The sequence below is a fragment of the Rattus rattus genome, chromosome 6, assembly GCF_011064425.1.
Source record: "Rattus rattus isolate New Zealand chromosome 6, Rrattus_CSIRO_v1, whole genome shotgun sequence".
In the NCBI taxonomy this organism is placed as follows: Eukaryota; Metazoa; Chordata; class Mammalia; order Rodentia; family Muridae; genus Rattus; species Rattus rattus.
The window spans coordinates 54,573,268-54,595,580 of NC_046159.1; the positions used below are offsets into that span (position 1 = coordinate 54,573,268).

The 22,313-nt window shown below is 44.1% G+C and overlaps 1 protein-coding gene across 4 annotated transcripts in view; it reads left to right on the forward strand.

The window, feature by feature from the left end:
- Prickle2 (prickle planar cell polarity protein 2) overlaps positions 1-19,039 on the forward strand; it is a 336,133-nt gene extending 317,094 nt beyond the window's left edge. For all 4 annotated transcript variants that reach the window (XM_032906060.1, XM_032906061.1, XM_032906064.1 and 1 more), the window contains one exon: positions 13,178-19,039. In XM_032906060.1, the coding sequence (XP_032761951.1) occupies positions 13,178-14,052 (875 nt within the window). In that variant the 3' untranslated portion in view covers positions 14,053-19,039. The remainder of the gene's footprint in view (positions 1-13,177) is intronic.
- Positions 19,040-22,313: the final 3,274 nt, after the last annotated feature.

The following is a 22,313-nucleotide window of genomic DNA, read 5'->3' on the forward strand; positions in this document are numbered from 1 at the left end:
AATTTGAGTCACATGACAGAAAGATGCCATTGAAAGGTATGTGTTGGGAGGGAAGAGTTCTCTAGTTTACATATAAATAGTCAGAGTTAAGTCCCTGCCTTTTGAGGGTAGAGGGATATTTAATAATCATAGATATTATACAAACAGACATACTGACACTCAGCGAATTATTGTAGTCATGCTGCCATGTTCATGGTTAAGAGTAACCCAGCTCCCAAACGTTGCTTTGTGCTCACCCCACTGTACCCCTTCCCAACACCTAACAGCACAGATAACATTCAACCTTACAATTAGTTCTACAGAAATGGGCCCATACTGTGTATTCTTTTATCTCTGGCCCCACTGACTTTATTGTATTTGTGAGAATCCCCCATATCACGGGGAATGATGATTTGTATTTGTACATGAAACTGTATATTACTACAAAGGATTGATTTCATCACTGCTGCTTCTGAGTTAATGGGGCATTAGCAAATGTCAACCTCTTTGCCATCTACCCATCCTCTTGCTGAATGCTGGTGTCCAGGCCACATCCTCTTTCGTGGTCCCAGTACTGCGAGGCAGGCAGGCAGGCAGGCATGTGGAAACGTCAGGAGTAACCGCTTCGTGACCTTGAGTTGGCTCTCCCAGTTCGCCATTACCCACTTGAAAAAGAAAATCTCATGTGGTGACATGACAACACCTGTAAGAATTCCCTCAAATAATCAAAACGAGGCAAGTAAGAGGATTTAGCATGCATATGATCTTAATGGGCCCGCAGTATTTGGAGTTCTCTTCATTCGCCAATTGGTGATTTTACCCCTAGATTACAGTTATAACCATTTCACAAAACATACCTGTGCTGTTTTTCTTTACTGTCTATGAGAGAGCATGTGTGCGCATACATGTGTTTGATGGCGTGTCTATGCCTTAGCACATGTGTGGAGGTCAGAGGATGACTTGTGGGAGCTGGTTCTCTCCTTCCACCATGTTGGCCTTGCCCTGACCCGATGAGCCATCTCACCTACCCCCAATTCTTAACTGAGGAGGCAGGGAACTGAAAGGTAAAATCCAAAGTCAGTGCCCTCCACCACGCTGTCCCTCAGAGGTCTTTATTAACGCCATCTGCAGTCACACGAAGGCCACTTCCTTGGACTCCTGTTTATGCCTTCAGCCTCATCTTGCCTCTCTTCCTCACACAGAATCTTCCAGGTACATTTTCCTTCTTCCACTTCTTAAAACACAGAAAACATTCTCTGTCACAAAATGTTCTTGTTCCCTCTGCCTGGAACACTTTCCTCACCGTTGGCTTGGCTGTCTCCTCAGGTTTCACCCTAATTATCACTAACATGGAGTTCTTGGCCCACACTGTCAGGATTAATACAGCATATTGTCATCTACCTTAGGATTCTGCTGTTTCCTTTCTGGGGTTGTCCCCTATCCTGCTTGCATTGTTCTGGTGTCTTGGTTATATTCTTTCCCCTACAATATATGCTGTTAGAGTGTCACCCCAAAGCTTCCTGTTCACAGTGTAATATGTCGTAGGGTGTCACCCCAAAGCCTCCTATCCACATCTGTACATACAGTGCCTGGCAATGTCAGGGTTAGGTTAACATCTTTAAGGAAACCACATGGATCTCCAAGCCCTTGGCTTCCCACTCTCCATCATGGCCCCTGGTATCTGCCGTTGCCTGAGCTAAACCTCCAGTGTGGTCTGCTTGTTTATAAACCATGTCTGGAAAGCACTGAGGTGTCACTGTGAGCCCAGAGCTCATTCTTAGACAATCTTCAATTGACTGGAAACTTGCACACCCTTTCAATTAGCAATAGACACTGTGACAATACAGCCAGAATCCCCCAAGTAGTCCTGCCGAAAACTGGCTCCATGCCATTAAAATAAGCACGACTTATTTGCGAAAGGTATTTCTTTCTAAGCTCCACCTCCATTTTTTATTTTATTTTTTATTTTTTGTTTGTTTCTTGGTTTTTCAAGACAGGGTTTTTCCTGTGTAGCCCTGGCTGTCCTGGAACCCAGGCTGACCTTGAACTCAGAGATCCACCTGCCTCTGCCTCCTGAGTGCTGGGATTAAAGGCATGTACACCACCATGCCCAACTCTACCTCTGTTCTTTATAAGACTACATTTTTATTGGATATTTTTCATAAATGTTTTATTTTTATTTAACTTTTTCATATAATATAATTGACCACATTCTTCCCCCTCTGCTAACTTCTCCCAGACTCTCCCTACTTACCCAACTTCATGCTTGCAATTTTTCTCTCAAGCAAAACAAAAAACAAAAATTAAAACAAAAAGCCCACAAAAAAAAAAAATGGATTCCCTTTCATGTTGAACAGCTGCTCCCAGGCATGAGGAATGTGGTTGATACAAAACTATCTTTATCGAGACAGACAACTGTCTTATTAGAAAGTTAGAGGAATGAACACGCCAGGGATTAAAAGGTAGGAGACCTCCAGTCTGATCCAGTTCTGACTAGGGACAGCTTGGTAATGTACTGGTTCTGTTCCTTTCTGGTGGCTCCCCAGATGGCAGGCTCAAACCCACACCTGTCTTTGGGACCAGCTGGTTGTGAGGAAGCCAGTTAACTCATTGCAGTCTTCCAGAGCGTGCCAAAGACAGTCAGATGGCCTCTCCCAGGTGAGGGAGGCAGGGACAGGCTGGAGAAAGTGTGAGCTGTGAAATCAGGAGTGCGCAGTGGGCTCCTACCATTTCTTCCTGCCATGCTGCCTTGGCAGAGCCGACAAAGGAAAGTGCTCCCAGATGTTCCAGCCCTTCATGCCACAGGAGCAGGTGGCTACGCAAACCTCCAACCTGCCAAGATCTGCTGGGCCCTGGGAACCGGAACAGGAGCCCTGATGACCGCAGTTAGGAATTGAGAAAGATTCTGTAAGAGCTGGGGACCCAGAAAATAAAGACAAGGAACTCTGGAAACAACACTCCAGCAGTGCATGAGTTTGTCAGTGGTTGCACAGAAAATAAGTTAGCAGTTCCCAGATTTTGAAGCCATTTCACACTGAGCTAGTGGAACATGGAGGCTGGTATATCAATGCCTGGTAGAAATCGTGTTTTCTGTATGGATACAGCCTGCTGCCACCCTCGGTGGGCTAGAGAGACTTCCTACAGTCTCTGGTCAGCAGCAGCTGCCAAACTGCATCCCTCAGAGCTGTGGTTGTTTTCAGCATCTGGGGCATTGTGAGCTGTCATACTGTGAAGACTGCTGGTATCTAGCCCAGGCCAGAAATGTAGCCAAACATCCTAAACTTCACAGGGCTGTCCCATAGTGCCTATGCAATCTGAGATATGGGTAGCATTCAGCCTATAAGACCCAGAATGGAGTATCTGAGGGCATGAAGACAGGCTTCCTAGGGTAGTAATATCTTCTTTGCAAAGAAATTCTTTTGAATTGTACTTTTCTGGGGTGAGCCTGAGAGTCACCAGGGGATCTTGTTCAAACATAGATTGGGATTCTGCACTTCTGGTTAGAGTCTGGGAGGCTCCAGGATATGCCCCTGTCTACAGATCCCATCTTGAGGATGACAGACTGTGTGTGTGCATAACACCACCACCCCTTTTCCCTTTATCGTCATCCCTTCCCCCAGCCTGCCCTGTCGCACTCATTTTGAACCATCCCAGGGCCTGTCATCAAAAACCATATGGTGGTATTTAAACTCCACTGCCTAGATGACAGTTTCTCAGCAGCTGTTGCCTGTTTGAAGTTCAGGGTGTTGATGAAATCAATGGACTCAGTAGGAAAAAAGGATCCTAAGGGACCTGATCAAACTGCACTCGCATGCACACATGCACACATGCACACACACACACACACACACACACACACACACACACACCAAACAATCTTGAACTTCAAGACCTTTCTCACATGGTCTGAGACATACCGATGCAAGCGGATTGCTATAACAGTCATTTCTATAGAGAACCAAAAAGTAAATATTTTTGGCTTCACAGGTCATAATAGACTTTATCAACTGTAACGAACAATTGGATTCTGGGAAACAGTCCTAGGTAATAGGCAAATAAGTAAGTGTGATTGTATTCTAATAAAATTGTACTCACAAAAACAAGCAGGGAGATGAATTGGGGACCCAAAGTTTGCAAACTCTTATTCTAAGTATTTTAATTTTTTTTTCATGTCGCCCGTTGTTGCATGTAGTCTGTGAATTGTTATCATAAGAAATAATTCCTCTTTCTTCATCAGCAGAGACAAAAATAATGTAGGGAAAATCTTGTTGAAAGGGAGCTAAATCACCATTTTGAGAAGCAAATGTGTAGAGGACAAAGCGGAGCAGATTCCGCTTCTCCTCACAGCACTGTGAAATGTGAGCGTGGCTTTTAAGCTGGCACAGTCATAATTCTCTGTCTTCTCATGCTAGTTCTTCTTTTCAGGGAGTAGGACAAGACAGGGAGATAAATAAGGAACAGAACATTGTGCCCACGGGCTGCCTTTAAATTTGAGTCTGTTTTCTTCTTAAGCGTGCATCTTCTGCCTCTAAGCCATGTGGGGGAGGGGAACACAGCAAAGACTGCATTTCTCTGCCGACCAACCGTGGTCATTCCTTGAAGCATTGATTTTTCCACCACGGCCCTGTTTCTGTGAACGCCTTGCCTCCTCTTCGTAGCGGGTGAGGATGTTGCCCACATGAAAATGCTGATGTCGCTTACAGAATCCTGGCTGCACCAATGAGTCGCAGAGACACACGAGCTAAATTCCGTCCTGATCCCTTTTGCCAGAGTGAGGCCTGAGGGTGCTGAAAGGACCCCGCTTGTGGCCCTGTGTGGCACAGTGCGTACCTTCAGCCACAGCTCTGCAGAGAAGATAAATCAAAGCCATTCACCTGTCACATACCTCTCACAGAGCCTCTATGATCTGAAGAGGAACAACACCCTGTCTACTGATAAAACAGAGTTTTACCTGAAAGGAAAAGGCCTGGAAGCTTTGTCTTAGTGATGAGTGGGTTCTCTAGCCAGGTCCCCTAGCACAAGGACACGCCATCATGCCAGTTTTAAATGTGGGGCCAGACTTTTGTAGCCAGTATTTTCTACAAAATGTATCTCTCATCCCATATATGTTCTTATATATAGGTGCATATGCATACATATATAGAAACATATATATACACACATGCAAACAAATATACACATATACACACTTATGCACACACACATACACACACACCACACATACACCAGTGTTCTAGAAGCAAGAAAATTACATGTGTTTCGGGAAAGTGGAGAGGGACATTTGAGGAACCTTATTGTTTGATCCAATCATACTGATTCTCCATATTTTAATAATGAATCTTTCTACACAGCATAACTGAATATCAGCAGTGTCAGGAAGAATTCCTAGGCATCACTGGAAAGTCAAATTATTCTGAGCAGTTGCTGATAGTCTAGTGAACATTAAACCATGTCAGGCAGAGCATGGGTTGTAGGCCATAGATTTATTCATTCACACAAATCCACAGTTAACCAGTGTTTGTTTTTATTTGTTTGTTTGTTTTTATGGGTGTCAATTGGAGGGGAGGGGAGGCATGATTTCTTTCCTTGGGGACTCTCAGGCCTTGCTTTTTCCCTTGTATCCCATCCTGGATGCCAGGTGAGGTGAAACAGCTAACACAATAATATTCCCACCCTTTTGGAGCTTAGCCTCACCAGAAGGATTGAAAAAACAAAACCTCACGGAAGTATTAATGCTACAATATTAATACGAAGAAGAAAGTTCTTTCTTCCCCCTCTGAGCATTACTGCCACTTTCGTACCCAGATATTATCACTGTGCCCCTTTTAATTAAGCTCACAGGGTTTAAACATCACCCAGCCAGGAGGTAGCTGTCTTACTGTGCATAGTTCGAAAAGGGGGAAATGTTTCCCAATGGGAATATGAGCTCTGGGAATATAGTTCTATGCCGGGGACCTGAGAACTGCTAACTTAAACCAACCTTCAGAGCTAGGATCAATAAGACAAACATTTCCACAGTTCAGGGAGCTAATTATAAATCCTATGTGCCTCAACTTTCAAATCAGGAGTGCCCTAGTGCCAAGCTGCACAGTGGTTTGCCAGAGACACAAGACCGATAAGCTTGATTGCAGTGTTTTGTTCCTGGTGTTTCCAATCTTACACATTGGAATTGCATCCCTGGCCCACACCAGGTCAAAGGTGATCACTTTACCAGAGTTGGGGGCTGCTAGGGGTTCATTTGCTTTTATTCTGAGCATGGGTATTGAGTACCCACAGGGTTCTTGATCCTGTGAGTTCTATGAGGATACAGAGCACAGGATTGCTGCTCCCCTGCAGAGCCATTTCAGCTATAACTTAACACACAGACTCTGAAGAGACTGCAATAGGGTAGGCAGCTTAAGTAAAAATCAAGTGAAAATGTAGTTAGCTGGTCATGGGGCAAAACTACCTTTTAAGGAGTGATCCGCCGATGCTGGGGAATTGCCATCTTGTGTAGACTTGAACAAGCAGAAGTCAGCCATGCAAAGGACAAAGATTCTTCAGAGAGTAAGTGAGCACGCTGGTGTGTGGAAGGAGGAAGCATTCTGCAGTCGCAGCCGAGGTAGGGTCAGCAAGAAGCATTGACTTAATGAAGATGTGTATAGAGAGGTTAGGAGCTTGCAAAGCTGGGCCCTGAAGTTTGCATTAAAACTCTGGATTTGCCAATAAAGAAATTAATCACACCCTCTTTGGAAACAAGTACACAGGCAGGCATTGCTCATCTTTGAGCTGCCCTTGCATGCAAGAAGACCCTACAGGAAAATGTGGGCTGGTGAGTCACAGCGAGCTTCTCTCAAGAGCAGCAGGCTAAGCGAGTGATCTCCTGTCACGTCCCTCAGCACCGTGAATTCTGTCTGCCAGGATTACTAATGGACACTGGGCCTGAACATGGATAACTTCTTCTCTTGGCAGAGTACCTCTCATGGGAACGGTGGGGGGCAGAGAGGACGACACACACTCACCCTCAGATCACCTTGGACTGTGAGCTTCAAGAAGTACAACCCAAGAGGCTCCCCTTCCCCATGTCTAGGACAGAATAGAAGCCACCACTTTCACCTCAGCATGGAACTAAGAACCAGTCCACGTGTGTCATAAAATGTTTTACTGCCAGACTGGCTGGGGAGAAGCCTTCATGAGAATTTGTGGTATTTTCTAGGTTGTTGAAGCTGACCTTCTTTCCACTAAATAGCTTGCATAGAGAGTCCCGTAAAGATAATGGCGCCCTCTGGGTAACTTTTAGAGAATTCTCTTTTCTTCCTTGGGAGAAGTCATCTGCATCTGTTCAGAGCTTATCCATCATCTGAGCATGACAGGTTCCTCTCTCCAGCCTCAGCTAGACAGGGCTCTGAAAGTGACGAAATGGTTGTAGGTCAGCTTTTGTGATTTATATACCAGGGAGAAGCAGCGAGAAAAGCAGGCACTGGAGCCCAGCTCCTCTTGCACTGACAGTAATTAAATGGTTTAAAAATTTATTGGAGAGTGTGACACAGAACACGGTTGGTGCTCCATATGAGTCCCATACCTGAGTGTCCAGCTAGCGCCCAGTGGGAAATCCATTTAGGCCTCACGGCTGCATCCGTATGAAACCAGGGACAGCCTGTTATCTTGTTCCCTACCCAGTACAGTGTGGCAGCTCCTTACATTGAATTCACATTGTATTTGGGGTTGTACATACTGTAGAGGGGTTCTAAGTATATCCTACATCCCATTACATAGACTCTTGAGCAGCTATGATATCTAAGGAGGTCCTATAACCAGTCTCTTCGTGGATATAGAGAGACCTCTGAAGTTTCTCTGTAGGTATTTCCAAGATTAAAATTTGACTTTTCACGAAGGTTCCTTGATTTTATTTTTTTTTTTATACTGCTTCATTGAGGTACGTTTTACATGAAATGAAGCAAACGTATATTCAAATTATGCCACCTGGATTTTTGCACCTGTAGATCTTCTTATAAACTCCACCCAGGTCTAGTTAGATGACAACCCCAGTGTTTGTATGCTTCCTTCCCTTGATTCCCTTCGCCACAAGCAGCCTTAGCTTAGCCTTAAACAATGTAAATGGCGGTCATGCATCACACACTGTGCTACAGAAGAGGAGGAACACTGCCCGCAGTACACTGTTTAACTGAATTCGCCTGTTGCTAACATTTTGCTACCTTTCTTTTGATCTCGTTTCAGGGGAAGGCAGTTTAGAGCTATCCGAGCATAACTTAAACCTTAGCTCTTTATATGCATTTTCTTGTGTGTAGTTTCTAAAACTGAAGACCTTTGCTAACATTATCGCATCTGACAAATAGCCACTTTTTTTTAACTTTTTTTTTTTTTTATTAACTTGAGTATTTCTTATATACATTTGAAAGTGTTATTCCCTTTCCGGTTTCGGGCAAACATCCCCTCCCCCTCCCCTTCCTTATGGGTGTTCCCCTCCCAACCCTCCCCCATTACTGCCCTCCCCCAACAGTCTAGTTCACTGGGGGTTCAGTCTTAACAGGACCCAGGGCTTCCCCTTCCACTGGTGCCCTTACTAGGATATTCATTGCTACCTATGAGTTCAGAGTCCAGGGTCAGTCCATGTATATTCTTTAGGTAGTGGCTTAGTCCCTGGAAGCTCTGGTTGCTTGGCATTGTTGTACATATGGGGTCTCGAGCCCCTTCAAGCTCTTCCAGTTCTTTCTCTGATTCCTTCAACAGGGGTCCTATTCTCAGTTCAGTGGTTTGCTGCTGGCATTCGCCTCTGTATTTGCTGTATTCTGGCTGTGTCTCTCAGGAGCGATCTACATCCGGCTCCTGTCGGTCTGCACTTCTTTGCTTCATCCATCTTGTCTAATTGGGTGGCTGTGTATGTATGGGCCACATGTGGGGCAGGCTCTGAATGGGTGTTCCTTCAGTCTCTGTTTTAATCTTTGCCTCTCCCTTTCTTGTTCCCTTTTAAAGAAGGAGTGAAGCATTCACATTTTGATCATCCGTCTTGAGTTTCATTTGTTCTAGGCATCTAGGGTAATTCAAGCATTTGGGCTAATAGCCACTTATCAATGAGTGCATACCATGTATGTCTTTCTGTGATTGGGTTAGCTCACTCAGGATGATATTTTCCAGTTCCAACCATTTGCCTACTTAATTTCATAAACTCGTTGTTTTTGATAGCTGAGTAATATTCCATTGTGTAGATGTACCACATTTTCTGTATCCATTCCTCTGTTGAAGGGCATCTGGGTTCTTTCCAGCTTCTGGCTATTATAAATAAGGCTGCGATGAACATAGTGGAGCACGTGTCTTTTTTATATGTTGGGGCATCTTTTGGGTATATGCCCAAGAGAGGTATAGCTGGATCCTCAGGCAGTTCAATGTCCAATTTTCTGAGGAACCTCCAGACTGATTTCCAGAATGGTTGTACCAGTCTGCAACCCCACCAACAATGGAGGAGTGTTCCTCTTTCTCCACATCCTGCCAGCATCTGCTGTCACCTGAGTTTTGATCTTAGCCATTCTCAATGGTGTGAGGTGAAATCTTAGGGTTGTTTTGATTTGCATTTCCCTTATGACTAAAGATGTTGAACATTTCTTTAGGTGTTTCTCAGCCATTCGGCATTCCTCAGCTGTGAATTCTTTGTTTAGCTCTGAACCCCATTTTTTAATAGGGTTATTTGTTTCCCTGCGGTCTAACTTCTTGAGTTCTTTGTATATTTTGGATGTAAGCCCTCTATCTGTTGTAGGATTGGTAAAGATCTTTTCCCAATCTGTTGGTTGCCGTTTTGTCCTAACCACAGTGTCCTTTGCCTTACAGAAGCTTTGCAGTTTTATGAGATCCCATTTGTCGATTCTTGATCTTAGAGCATAAGCCATTGGTGTTTTGTTCAGGAAATTTTTTCCAGTGCCCATGTGTTCCAGATGCTTCCCTAGTTTTTCTTCTATTAGTTTGAGTGTGTCTGGTTTGATGAAATAGCCACTTTAAATATGGCAAAAATACTTTTTTTTTTAATTCTTTCTCCTGTGTTTAAGGTTTTTAAGAGACCAACACCTTTCCTTAAGCATTTGTGGGTTTTTTTTTTTTTCCCAAAGAAGGGAGTTCAGATCACGGTCAAGTATTGTCTATAATTCCCATGTTTCCTTCATACTCATGTTAATTAGCTTTCATCAGTGTGGCAAAATGCCAAAGGTGTTCATTATAAGGAAGAACTGTGTATCTGGCTCACAGCTCCTGAGGTTCCCTTCTGCTCTCCTTTAGACCCATGTGGTGGCAACCATGGCAGGCATGTGGTAAAAACAAGCAGCTTTCTCACGGAGGCAGGGAAGGAAGAGGGTCAGAGGAGAGCTCAGGGTTCCATATCTCCTGTTAGGGTATGTCCTTAGTGATTTGACTCACTTTCCCTATACCCACCTCTTACAGTGTCTGTGACCTTCTAACAGCATCAAGCTGGGAACTGTGCCTTTGACACGGGAGCCTTTAGTAAACATGTAAAGTAAGCCATATAGAAGATTCTCTCAGCCTGTGTTTAGTTTTGTCTTCTGTACTCTATCACCCTTGTTTTTCTTAATATGGTGTCCTTCATCTCATGGTTCCTCTCGAATGCACCAAGGACTTGCATTTTCTTCTTGGCTGAAGTACTGCATAAGGTAGAGTATGCCCTTAGGGCTCTGGCGGGACAATACCGTCCAGTTATCCTGCACCGGTGATCAGGCTCGCTGGACTTCACTATTACAGAGTTGCTAATTCTGCTGTAACTCATAAGAGCCAGGTAGGGAAACACATTCAGACCGGCGTCCCTTCCTACCCAGCACTAGGTGCTAACACAAACCAGCTAAACGGTACTTTCTAAACTTTTTGTTTCAAATAAACTTTGTTTCCCCATTTTTTGTCTTACTGGCCTTTTGCTTGTATATTTGGGTTTCAGTTTTGTGGCTGTGTGTGAGAGAGAGAGAAAGAGAGAGGGAGGAGGGAGACAGGGAGGAGGAGGAGGAAGAGGAAGAGAAGAGAAAGGAGGGAAGGAGAGGGAGAAAGATCGGGACTTGGGGGGCTTGTTAGTTTGGTTGGTTGTTTTGTTTTTTCTTTGCTTGTTTTTTTAAAGAGAAAGCATGGAGTTGGATGGATAGAGATATAGTGAGGATCTGAGGTGGGAGAGGGAAAAGTCTGATCAGAATATTATACAAAAATTTTTCAACTAAAAAAAAAAGAAATGAAGCAAGTCTTTAGTGCATTCAGAAGGAACCTTGAGATAAAGGACACCATATTAAGAAAACCAAGGACAGGGGTTGGGGATTTAGCTCAGTGGTAGAGTGCTTGCCTAGGAAGCAAGGCCCTGGTTCGGGTCCCCAGCTCCGGGGGGGAGAAAAAGAAAACCAAGGACAACATTCTTGTAGGGAAAATAAAATATAGAAGACAAAACCAAAAATGAGCTGAAAAAAAATATTTATGTGGCTCAATTAAATGTTTGCTAAAGGCTCGTGTGGTGCTGTCCCTGCTCATCAGGTGTTTATTCCCTAACTGTGGTCCCTCTGAGCTCTTGCATTAAGAACCTTTCCATACCGTCGTAGTGTCGGTTGCAAACCGGCTTTCCAGCTCTAGCCTGTCCTCCTGTGTACGCACTCCCTTAACAGCGAGCAGCACCTTGCTGGGCACAAGAACCCCACTCATTCCCCCAGGTTACTGACAAAATGACATTTTTCTTGTCTGTTATCAGTGTGAAGTTGCAAATTCCTACTTGTTTCACTGGTTTGTAAGTAGCTTCTTTCCATAAATATCTTAATGTTCAAACTGTCCAGAAAGTGCCGTTGGGACCAAGTGGGACCGTGGTCTTCCAACAGGCTCTTATGTTTTATCCTTCATGTTTACTTTTTTATACAAGGTGTTTTCTTTTCCTACTCTACCCTGAAACCCATTCCTCCAATAAGCCCAGATACCTTTTAGTAACGGCAACCAGAATCACACTATATTTACCCATTTTGGCATTGGTTGACACTTAAATTATTTCCAGTTCCAGGCTGTTATAGGAAAGTTCCACTGTCTGAATGGGCCTGCATGTTTTTGGAAGGTATTTACTAACTTATTGGGTGTGTAACCAGGAATGGAATGGAAATGACAGTGGAAAACCGAGGCCTCTCACTTGGGGTTATTATGCACAGGAGGGTATGATACCAGAAGCCCCTACAAAATGGTTATGTTAATAATTCATGTATGTTTGCATATGTGTAGTTAGCTTTAGATGTTGCTACATATTCTTAAGGGCTTGAAACATTGATTTAGGTCTGTTGGGGGTGGGAGGACATATTGGATCCCACTGGGAGGCCTGGATAATCAGCGATGGGGTAAATGATGGCTTACTGCAGTCAATGTCCAGGAATGACAACATGGCCAAAGTTTTCCTTTGTGATAAGGAGCATCTCCATAGAGTGCACATCCCCCCACCATCTTCAGAATGGTTTGTGTCTCAGCCTTTACAATGTGAAAGCACGTCAGGAATAGCTACCCATTTCTTGGGTACCAGCTCCTAGGCAGTGATCAAAGTCAGTGCCTTATTTTCCAAGGCACCTCTTTGGGGGATAGAGGAATGTCCCAGGCACAATCCACATCCTCTGGCTGCTGAAGAGTTGCTTATAATCCTGACCAAGCCAAGAGAATAAGTATCTCTTTTTATCCACCTAGGGAGTCACTAAGTATCCAAGCCATTTAAGATGGACAGCTACTTGCCACCTAGGAAAACAAACCAAGCAGGAAACTGCTTCAGGCCAGCAAAGATGTAGACTGGTGCAGTACGTCAGAGTGAGAGTCGAGGCTTACCTTAGTAAGAAACAGCTTAGGCCTGGCCAGTTACTGGCCAGATAGCTATCATCTGTCCTACAGAGCTTCTAGAGCATGGTTAGAATTGAAGATGCATCGGAAGTATTTGGTGATGTGAAATATTCGTAGGATGCTCAATGAACATTTATTAATAAGAAATTAGCAACTAGGAAGGCACACATGTCTGTTGATAATTTGAAGCATATACCTTCTCTATGAAGTTTACTCCATACCATGTAGGCATCGTGAGAGCCTTTGTGAAATATTTCACAGCCATATTTCACCCAAAGAGACCCCAGATTGAAAATAGTATTGACATCCCTCCCCCAATCCCTGTACATTTGTATTAACCATATGGCCCTCTTCTCTACCCCCGGTCTTGCAGGCCTGTCTGCTGAAGGTGGTGCCAAGCGCCAGGAGCACCTGTCCCGGTTTTCCATGCCTGACCTCAGCAAAGACTCTGGAATGAATGTCTCGGAAAAGCTGAGCAACATGGGCACTCTCAACTCCTCAATGCAATTCAGGAGCGCAGAGTCTGTCCGCAGCCTACTGTCTGCGCAACAGTACCAGGAGATGGAGGGAAACCTTCACCAGCTCAGCAACCCTCTGGGGTACAGGGACCTGCAGTCCCATGGAAGGATGCACCAGAGCTTTGATTTTGATGGCGGCATAGCGAGCAGCAAGCTACCAGGGCAGGAAGGTGTTCACATCCAGCCCATGAGTGAGCGCACCCGGAGGAGAACTACTTCCAGGGATGACAACCGCCGCTTCCGCCCTCACCGGTCCAGGAGGTCCCGACGCTCACGTTCAGACAACGCCCTGCACCTAGCCAGCGAGCGGGAAGTCATCGCTCGGTTGAAGGATAGGCCCCCTCTGAGAGCCAGGGAGGACTATGACCAGTTCGTGCGCCAACGCAGTTTTCAGGAGAGCATGGGGCAGGGTTCCCGGCGGGATCTGTACAGCCAGTGTCCCAGGACTGTGTCAGACCTGGCTTTGCAGAATGCCTTTGGGGAACGATGGGGACCCTACTTCACGGAGTATGATTGGTGCTCCACCTGCTCCTCCTCTTCAGAGTCCGACAACGAGGGCTACTTCCTAGGAGAACCCATCCCCCAGCCAGCCCGCCTACGATATGTCACAAGTGATGAGCTCCTGCACAAGTACAGCTCTTACGGTGTCCCCAAATCCTCCACCTTAGGTGGCAGAGGACAGTTGCACAGCAGGAAAAGACAGAAGAGCAAAAACTGTATCATTTCGTAATGTGATGGTGGTTGGGGAATCGGGGAGATGGGAGCTAAGAATGTAAACTCAGAAACGTGCACTGTTGTGAATTCTCAAGTGCTCTTGGGGATGGTTCATGGAGGAGAGATGGAGAATGCTCTCAGTCGAGGGAGGCAAGGCTGCAGGTTGACTTGGTAGATACACTTGGTGTCACAGTTTGGGACGTGTTAAATATGATTTGCACATTTCACTTTGGAAAACACAGGCTGTGGAGGCCAGGGTAGGTCATGTCCTTTCCAAGGTGGAGTGGCCATTAACCAGATGACACACTGTAACCTGCTCACTTATATTCTTTCTGGTTCTCTTCCTTTTAGGACCCCTTTTCCAGTAAATACTTTATTAGCCAGGACCCCAGACTAAGTTATTTACATGTTCATTGTAAATGCAATGTAAATGAGAGTTCTGATAAAATATTTTTGTATTTTGTAATAACAACAGAATTTCTATATCGTAGGATTCAGTGGGGACTTGCATGCCTGTCCGCCAGTACCTTCGAGTGATAGTACACGGTGGCCCAGGACCACCTGGTGTTTGTTGTTTGTTTTGATTTGGTTTGGTTTTCTTTCTATACAAATATACAAATCTGTTACATGTCAGTGAGACTGTTTTCAAAGGAGTATATTCAATTTGGCTTTTTGTGGCTGAAAAAGAAAATTTTAACTATCCTACCCAAGGCATTCTATGCTCTAGTTCATCTAAAGGTCCGTCTTTAAGTCCACTCCCACCCTCAGTAGAATTTATCCTCTACAAAGTAAGTAGGGTTTTTTCTTTTTTAATTTTTTTTATTGCAGATGTCGCTTTTGCTGATTAGATGACAACCAGTGTCAGTCCAGTTCTGTGAGAAATGCCATCCTTGTTTGGAACCTTGAAGTTGCTTAATGTCGATCTGTCCCTCGGGGGTAGTCGCAGTGACTGTGAGCGGTGCCGGTGTATGTGTCAGCATGGCCTTGTTTTGAGTGTGGAATTGTTTGGTGCTCATGTTTCCTGGATTGTATTTTCTGCTTTCTTCTTCCAAGGCAGACGGAGCTGCTGCCTTAGCCTGACAACTGTTTGTCCTCATAGCAAATGAGCGTCAGCGTTTAGCACTGAGGGACAAGAAGATGCTAGGGTGGGGAGGAGCTCTGGGTGCACTGGGTTGGTGCACATTACACAAGGGGATTTGAAAACTAAAAGCAGGTAGATGCTGAAAGGGGGAAAGTCAGGGAGAAAGAACTTTTAGGAAGAAATAGAGGTGACAGCCACCTTGACTAGTCCCCAGTGCTTTAGAGAGAATCCAATCTGACAAGCTTAGTCACCACAGGGGCCGGCGGCTTCTTACCCTGGAGGGTCAAGCTGCTGAGATGATAGGTAACAACATGGAAAAACAGACCTTGTGGCAAGAGAGATTTCCATTTTGAACTTTGAGGACTGTTGGTCAGACAGAAAGGCTCAAGAGTAAGTTTGCTTAAAGAAGACATTTCATTGCAGGTGAGATAAATATATAGTGAAAAAAAAAAAAACCTTCTTGCCTCGCTTCAGTTTTTTAGAAAAAAAAAAAATGAAGCCCTTGCTCTTGGTCCATTTTCTCCCTCTCCTCAGTGGATTGTGGCAAAAATCCATCGGAGGACCCACCTTTTGTGAGATGTGCTGTCCCCTTATGCACAGTGAGTCTCAGTGGCCATTTGCCGTGATGGCGAGCATGGTCTCTTTTCAGTATAGTACTTAACATTTTCTAGGGTTTTTTTTTTAATGGAGAGAATGGGAAGAGTGGCTTTTCAGACACCATGCTAAATGGGTCTGGGGTCGAGGGAGGCTGTAAAGGATATGGTGATGATACTCCATCCAGGATGTATTAAAATGATTTGCTTTATAGGTATTAATACCACATTTGTCATTGTCACTGACTTTTTTTTTAAAAGAAGCAATGCAAATGTTGGTTGTGGCTGTTTTCCGCATGCTATCTTCATATCTAAGTGTTTCATTAATTATCCAAGCCTCTGGAGAATTAACTCTATTACGTTTGTACAGTAAGTTAATAAAGCTGCTTGACAAACTGTTTAAGAGATATGCAGCACCGTGCCACTCGGGTGGCAGGTTTCTGGTAGACATTGGGTGAGTCCAATTTGGAGCATTGAGTCTGTTGATTGGTGAGAATTAGAAAGGCGCTATTGGAAAAAGAAAAGAGAGGAGCGTAGATCACTTAGCAAATGGTTGAAACCATGTATCCTCTCTGGCCCCAAATCCAACGAACAAAGTTTCCCCATTGGAAGTCGTTTTCTCACTCTGTCCTTGGCAGAGTACCTCTTACGTTTCCCAGCTATGTTTTTGACCAGCCCTCAGCCCAAAGAAGAAAGCAATATAGAAACTTCTTAAGTTACATCAAGTCTAGCTGTCCAGAGAACATTCAAGATCTTTCTAACCAAAACTTAAAATATAATGAGATACAGGCTTCAGGGTCAAACGGTCCACCAGCAAGATCATCCCCTTCTGCCGAATCACTGAAGATTGCTTCCCATTCTAAAAGCAGCCAGGTGCCCTACAGAGAATGTCACCTGAGGAAGGCCAGGTCCTCACAATGGTAGTAGGTCCTTAAAGCTACTGCCCATGTAGTGGGCAGCATGACAGTAAACTAGAATTTCTCTACCTTGAAGTAACAACTTAAGAGATTTAACACCCGGAATCTCATTCCCAAAATTCAAGTGCATTCTTTTCTGAAGTGAGAATTTAGGGTCCTCCCTGATTCTTCTAGTATATCCCTTACCTGCTATTGGCCAAGTTTCCCTGGGGAGTCAGGCCTGTACTCAGTTCCCCTAGCTCATTGTTTTATCTTCTGCAGACTGGCTTTCAGAAGAGTCATCTTTCTCCCCTTTCTCTTCTCTGATGATTTGGCTATTTTTTCCCATCTCTCCTCTTATTGGGCTGACTTCTATTTAGAACTACAGCTCTAGAGTTCAGTTCGTGTCACGCTGCTGCCAGATCCAGCACCAGCTAAGCCAGCCCCCTTCTCCGGGCCAAGGAGCGTGTACGTCAGTGAAAGTTTCCTGAGTGCACATCCCACCTTTGGTCCTGCGAAAAGGGTTCATGCTGAAGTGCGGTAGCTTCAAGCATCCAGCGTGGCCTTCAGAGACCCGCCCTTCTGTCCTGTGTAGTTCTAGATTCTCTACCACGAGTGAAGGTCAATGGGGTGAGGAAAATCGGACCTCATTTCCTGGTTTTTAACATACATAAAGGAGAATTGCTGGTGTTGGTTGTTTGAAACCCTCGTTTACCGTCTAAGCAGCTGTCTGAACAGATTGGAGTTTTCTAATAGGAAAAGTCACAGTCTTTTCCTACAGAAGGCTCCCCCTACAGAGCTGTAGGAAGATGGCGTTCTGTGCGCCCCTTCTAGGAGTTCCTACTTCTTATGACCATCTTTCATCAGGTGGAGCCATGGTGGCATGAGTGTAGCACTTTCTATGTGTGCTCTACCTGCCACCTTAGTGGATGACGAGCAGTGGATTACTGCACTTTCCAAGGAGAGCAGACTCTCATCCCAGGTATCTTCACAAAACTCCAACAAGCCAGGGCTGATTGACTAGAGGCGGTCTCCTCTGTCTTATGACAGATCTTATTCATAAGCTGACTCTTTCCTGATTCCCTGGGAAAGGAGTACACCAGACATATAGGAAGCATCCAAAACCAAGAATTGGGAGACCCCCATTCCTTCCCACACTGTAGAAGCTACAGGAAGCTGACCTCTTAGGCCAAACAAGGCTCCCTTTGGCCTACTTCTTCGTGCTCAGGGTCTTTGCCAGTTATGTGAGCAGCTCCTGCTCACTTTGCAGAAGTCAGCTAAGAGTCTGTTTTCTCATCCCAGTCCATATTAGAGGGACACAGGACACTTAAATTCCAAAGCAGAGTGTTCTCTGCATTCGCCTAACAGAGACCAGATGCTGTGCCTCACAAAGATCCACCTATGACCAAGGGAAATAGAAAACTGAGCCAGTGGCCTGAATGTCACATGCAAACAGTTGTTCCTGGCACCTGCGTGGCACCTTCAGGCTCTGCAGATCCTGTTCCACAGGCTTCTATTACTGATCTAGAAGGCAATTGCACATTAACACCTTTTGGAAAGTACATTTCTTTGAGCATACAGGAAATAGGAATGAGACCTTTGCCTTCTTGTCAGTGGTTCACCCCAGAGTATGTGTGTATGACCATCCAGAAGCCAAGAAGGTCAGGATGGAGGAAGAATTGATTTATTTTTCTGTTTTCTCATATTAGAAGCCCAGTCAACACAACACCCCTATAGAGCACGACTATCGGAAGCTATTACTCTGATATAAATTTATTTCCTGCTTCCAAAACCAGCCTCCCTCAGAGGAATAAAAAGGAGGTTGGAAAGGTCATGTGCTATTAACAGACATCTCTGTGGTTCAGATGTGATAAACTCACAAGATAGATGTCTAGTTCTATCTCGAGCAATTTCTAAGAAAACCTTCATGGGCTAGGCATTTGGCCATGGGGGTTCAATAGGTCACCAACCAAATGTTTCTAAATTTTGGGAGGTTACTTGCCAATATGACCACTTCTCATGTTTATCTAGTTGGTTCCCATAGTTTTCAATAAAGTATTCTGGTTTAATCCTGACCCTGGGTTAACAACGTAAGACCAGTGACTCTCCTGTAGTCTTCAGCAAAGTAGGCCAGTATTTATTCTCCCTAAACTCGTTTGTTCCTGCAGAGTTGCTTTGCTCAGATCCTATTTGATTCCACATGCATAAACAGAACCTCAGAGGGCCCAAGAAGGCGAAGCAGGCTGGAGTCTGTGTTATCTGTCAAGTGTCAAGCTGTTTGTTAAGAAGGCCTGTCACGGGCTTTTGGCGTGGGATCTGCCAGAGACTGTTCTGAACACTTTGCTTGAGATCCGTGCCCTGTAAAGTGGATATGATGTTTTACTGATTCTGTAATACATTTGTAAACTTCCAATAAAATTTGAATAAAAGGAATGTTGTCATCCTTCTCAATCCTCACTCACGGTCCAGATTTGGGGAGTGGACTTGGCCTTTGGGAAAAGGCCAAGAAAAAGCATGTGTGTCAGAGCCAGATATTTTCAGCAGAACTTGAGCCTAATTTAACAAAATGATCATCCATCAAAATAATGAGAGCAGGTCCTACGCTAGGGCCTGGGACTTCCCCAGCATGGGTTTTTGACCAGGATACAGTACCAGGCATAAAATTCCTTCTCGTGGGATTCAAATCCAATCAGAAATTTGTTAGAGACGACATGCGATGTTTGGGGTCTGGGTTACATCACTCAGTATCATTTGTCGAGTTCCATCTATTTATCTACAAATGTCATGATTTCATTTTTCTTTAGCTGAGTAGTATTCCACTGTGCATATATACCACAATTTTCTTATCCATTCATCTGTGGTGTACATCTAGATTGATTCCATTCTCCGGCTTTCATAAATAGACCAACAGTGAATATGTACAAATGTCTCTGCAGTAAGAGAGAAAGTTGTTGGGTCTATGCCCTGGGATGGGATAGGTGATGTAGTGGTATATAGGCCTATTTCTAGTTTAACCTCTAGACCGATACCCAAAAGTAGCTACATTAGTAGCTATTAGCAGACATGCCTGTGGTTCAAATGTGATGGACTCACAAGATAGATGTCTAACCCTAGCCTGAGCTACCACCTGAGAGTGTTTGGAGTTCCCCTTTGCCACATCCACACCAACATCTGTGGTCATTTGTATTCTTGGTGATGGCTATTCTGACTGGGCTGAGATGGAATCTGAAAGTTGTTTTAATTTTTATTTGCCTGATGGCTAAGGATGTTAGGGCACATTTTAAAATGTTTCCCAGCCATTTTCATTTCTCCTTTTGAAATTTTTCTGCTCAGTTCTTTAGTCCATCTTTAATTTTTTTTAATTCCTTAATGTCTAGTGTCTTGTGTTCTTTGTATACTGTAGAAACTAATTCAAATGAACAGCTGGTATTTCCTGCACTATTTTTTAAAGATACTATTATTTTCCCAGTATAAACTTTTGTGTGCCTTTCTCAAAAATCAGGTAACAGTAGTTGTGTGAATTTATAACTGTGTCATCAACTCTCTGCCATTAACCATGTTTGTTTCTGTACTGGTGCCATGCTGTTTTTGTAACTGTGGCTCTATGGTATAATCTGAAATCAGTTATAGTGATACCACCCACAATGTTCTTTTTCTTTGGGTCTGTCCTTGCTTTTGATGACTCCATGTAACTTTTTTAGACTATTTTTCCTATGACTGTAAAAAACAAAACAAAACACACATAGTATGCACCCATTGATAAGTGGATATTAGCCCAAATGCTCAAATTATCCTAAATGCACAGAATACATGAAACTCAAGAAGGATGACCAAAATGCGGATGCTTCACTCCTTCCTTAAAAGGGGAACAAGAATACCCTTGGGAGGGGATAGGGAGGCAAAGTTTAGAACAGACTGAAGGAATGCCCATTCAGAGTCTGCCCCACATGTGGCCCATACATATACAGCCACCAAACTAGATAAGATGGATGAAGCAAAGAAGTGCAGGCTGACAGGAACCAGATGTAGATCTCTCCTGAGAGACACAGCCAGAATACAGCAAATACATAGGCGAATGCCAGCAGCAAACCACGAAACTGAGAATGGGACCCCTGTTGAAGGATTCAGGGAAAGGACTGAAAGAGCTTGAAGGGGCTCAATACCACATATGAACAACAATGCCAACCAAGCAGAGCTTCCAGGGACTAAGCCACTACCCAAAGACTATACATGGACTGGCCCTGGATTCCAATCACATAGGTAGCAATGAATAGCCTAGTAAGAGCACCAGTGGAAGGGGAAGACCTTGGTCCTGCCAAGGCTAGACACCCAGTGAACGGGATTGTTGCGGGGAGGGCGGTAATGGGGGGGGGTGGGAAGGGGAACACTAATATAGAAGGGGAGGGGGAGGGGTTAAAGGGATGTTGGCCTGGAAACCAGGAAAGGGCATAACAATTGAAATGTAAATAAGAAATACCCAATTTAATAAAGATGGAGGGGAAAAAAAACTTGTAGTCCCAGTAACCAAGAGGGCTAGAGCAGAATAGCAAGTTTACTACACACTGAAATGTGAATGTGACAATAATAGTAGAAAAGAAACCATATTGTAAAATAAGACAAATAATTTCCTGTCCAGCAATCTATAGATTGCTTTTGGAAAGATGGTTATAATCACAGTATTAACCCTTCTGTTGCCCTAGCCTCTGCCCCTTAGGATGGTTCTTGGGGGTAGAGGGTAAGAAAGCACAGCAGAATCAACAACAAAGAAGTGAAAATAGATTAGTATATTGCAGAATTGGGGAGAGCCTTTATACCCTCTGTCCATGCCCTATTGGTTCATGATTGCTCATTCTGCATGGTTAGCACCAGTTGTTTGGCTGCCCTGGTCACATGCTCTGTCATTGGTTGTTTCTGGGAGTTAAACAGGTTCCAAAGTTAGCAAATGTAGAAGCGACTGCTGCCCATCCCTGGGCCACTGCAGACCACTTCCTTTGGAGGGGTGAGGGCGGATAGCCTAGTGCTGATTACGCATCATTATTTACTGGAAAAAGTCCCTAAGCAAGCAAGGACCAAGGACAGAATCAGAGTGCACTTAGTGGAGAATAGGGCTCTCTACTGAATTAGAAATAAGTTGGACTTTTGTTTGTTTGATAGGACAGTTGATTGTTTTTTCTTTTATTTTGTGTATGTGTACCTGTGTGTGTGTGTGTGTGTGTGTGTGTGTGTGTGTGTGTGTGTGTGTGTGTGTGTGTGTATTGTGAATGGTATTGTTCTCCTAATTTCTTTTTCGGTCTGTTATTGGTATGTAGGAATTCTAGCTAGATAACAGTGTCTTCCAATTTAAAGGAGTAATAGTGCCTTGGACTCCATAATGAAGTCACTGGCATTTCAAGTGCTATCAACTGCAAATGCAGAAAGCAAAAATCAAGAGTTCATGGCCCTGAATTATAATCAGATGATTTATAATATAATGAAAGAACCATCATTAAAGAAGTGAAGATTTAAGAATAATCAAATCCATATGGATTGGGAAAATGTTACTGAGAAATAAGTTTATATTAGCAAATGGAATAAATTATCATATTTTAACATCCTTCCTTCATGGGCCTAGTGCTAATTACAGTGTCATTGTTTATTGGAAAATGTGCCTAGGCAAGCAAGGACAGAATCAGGGCGCACTTAGTGGGAAATAGGACTCTGTACTGAA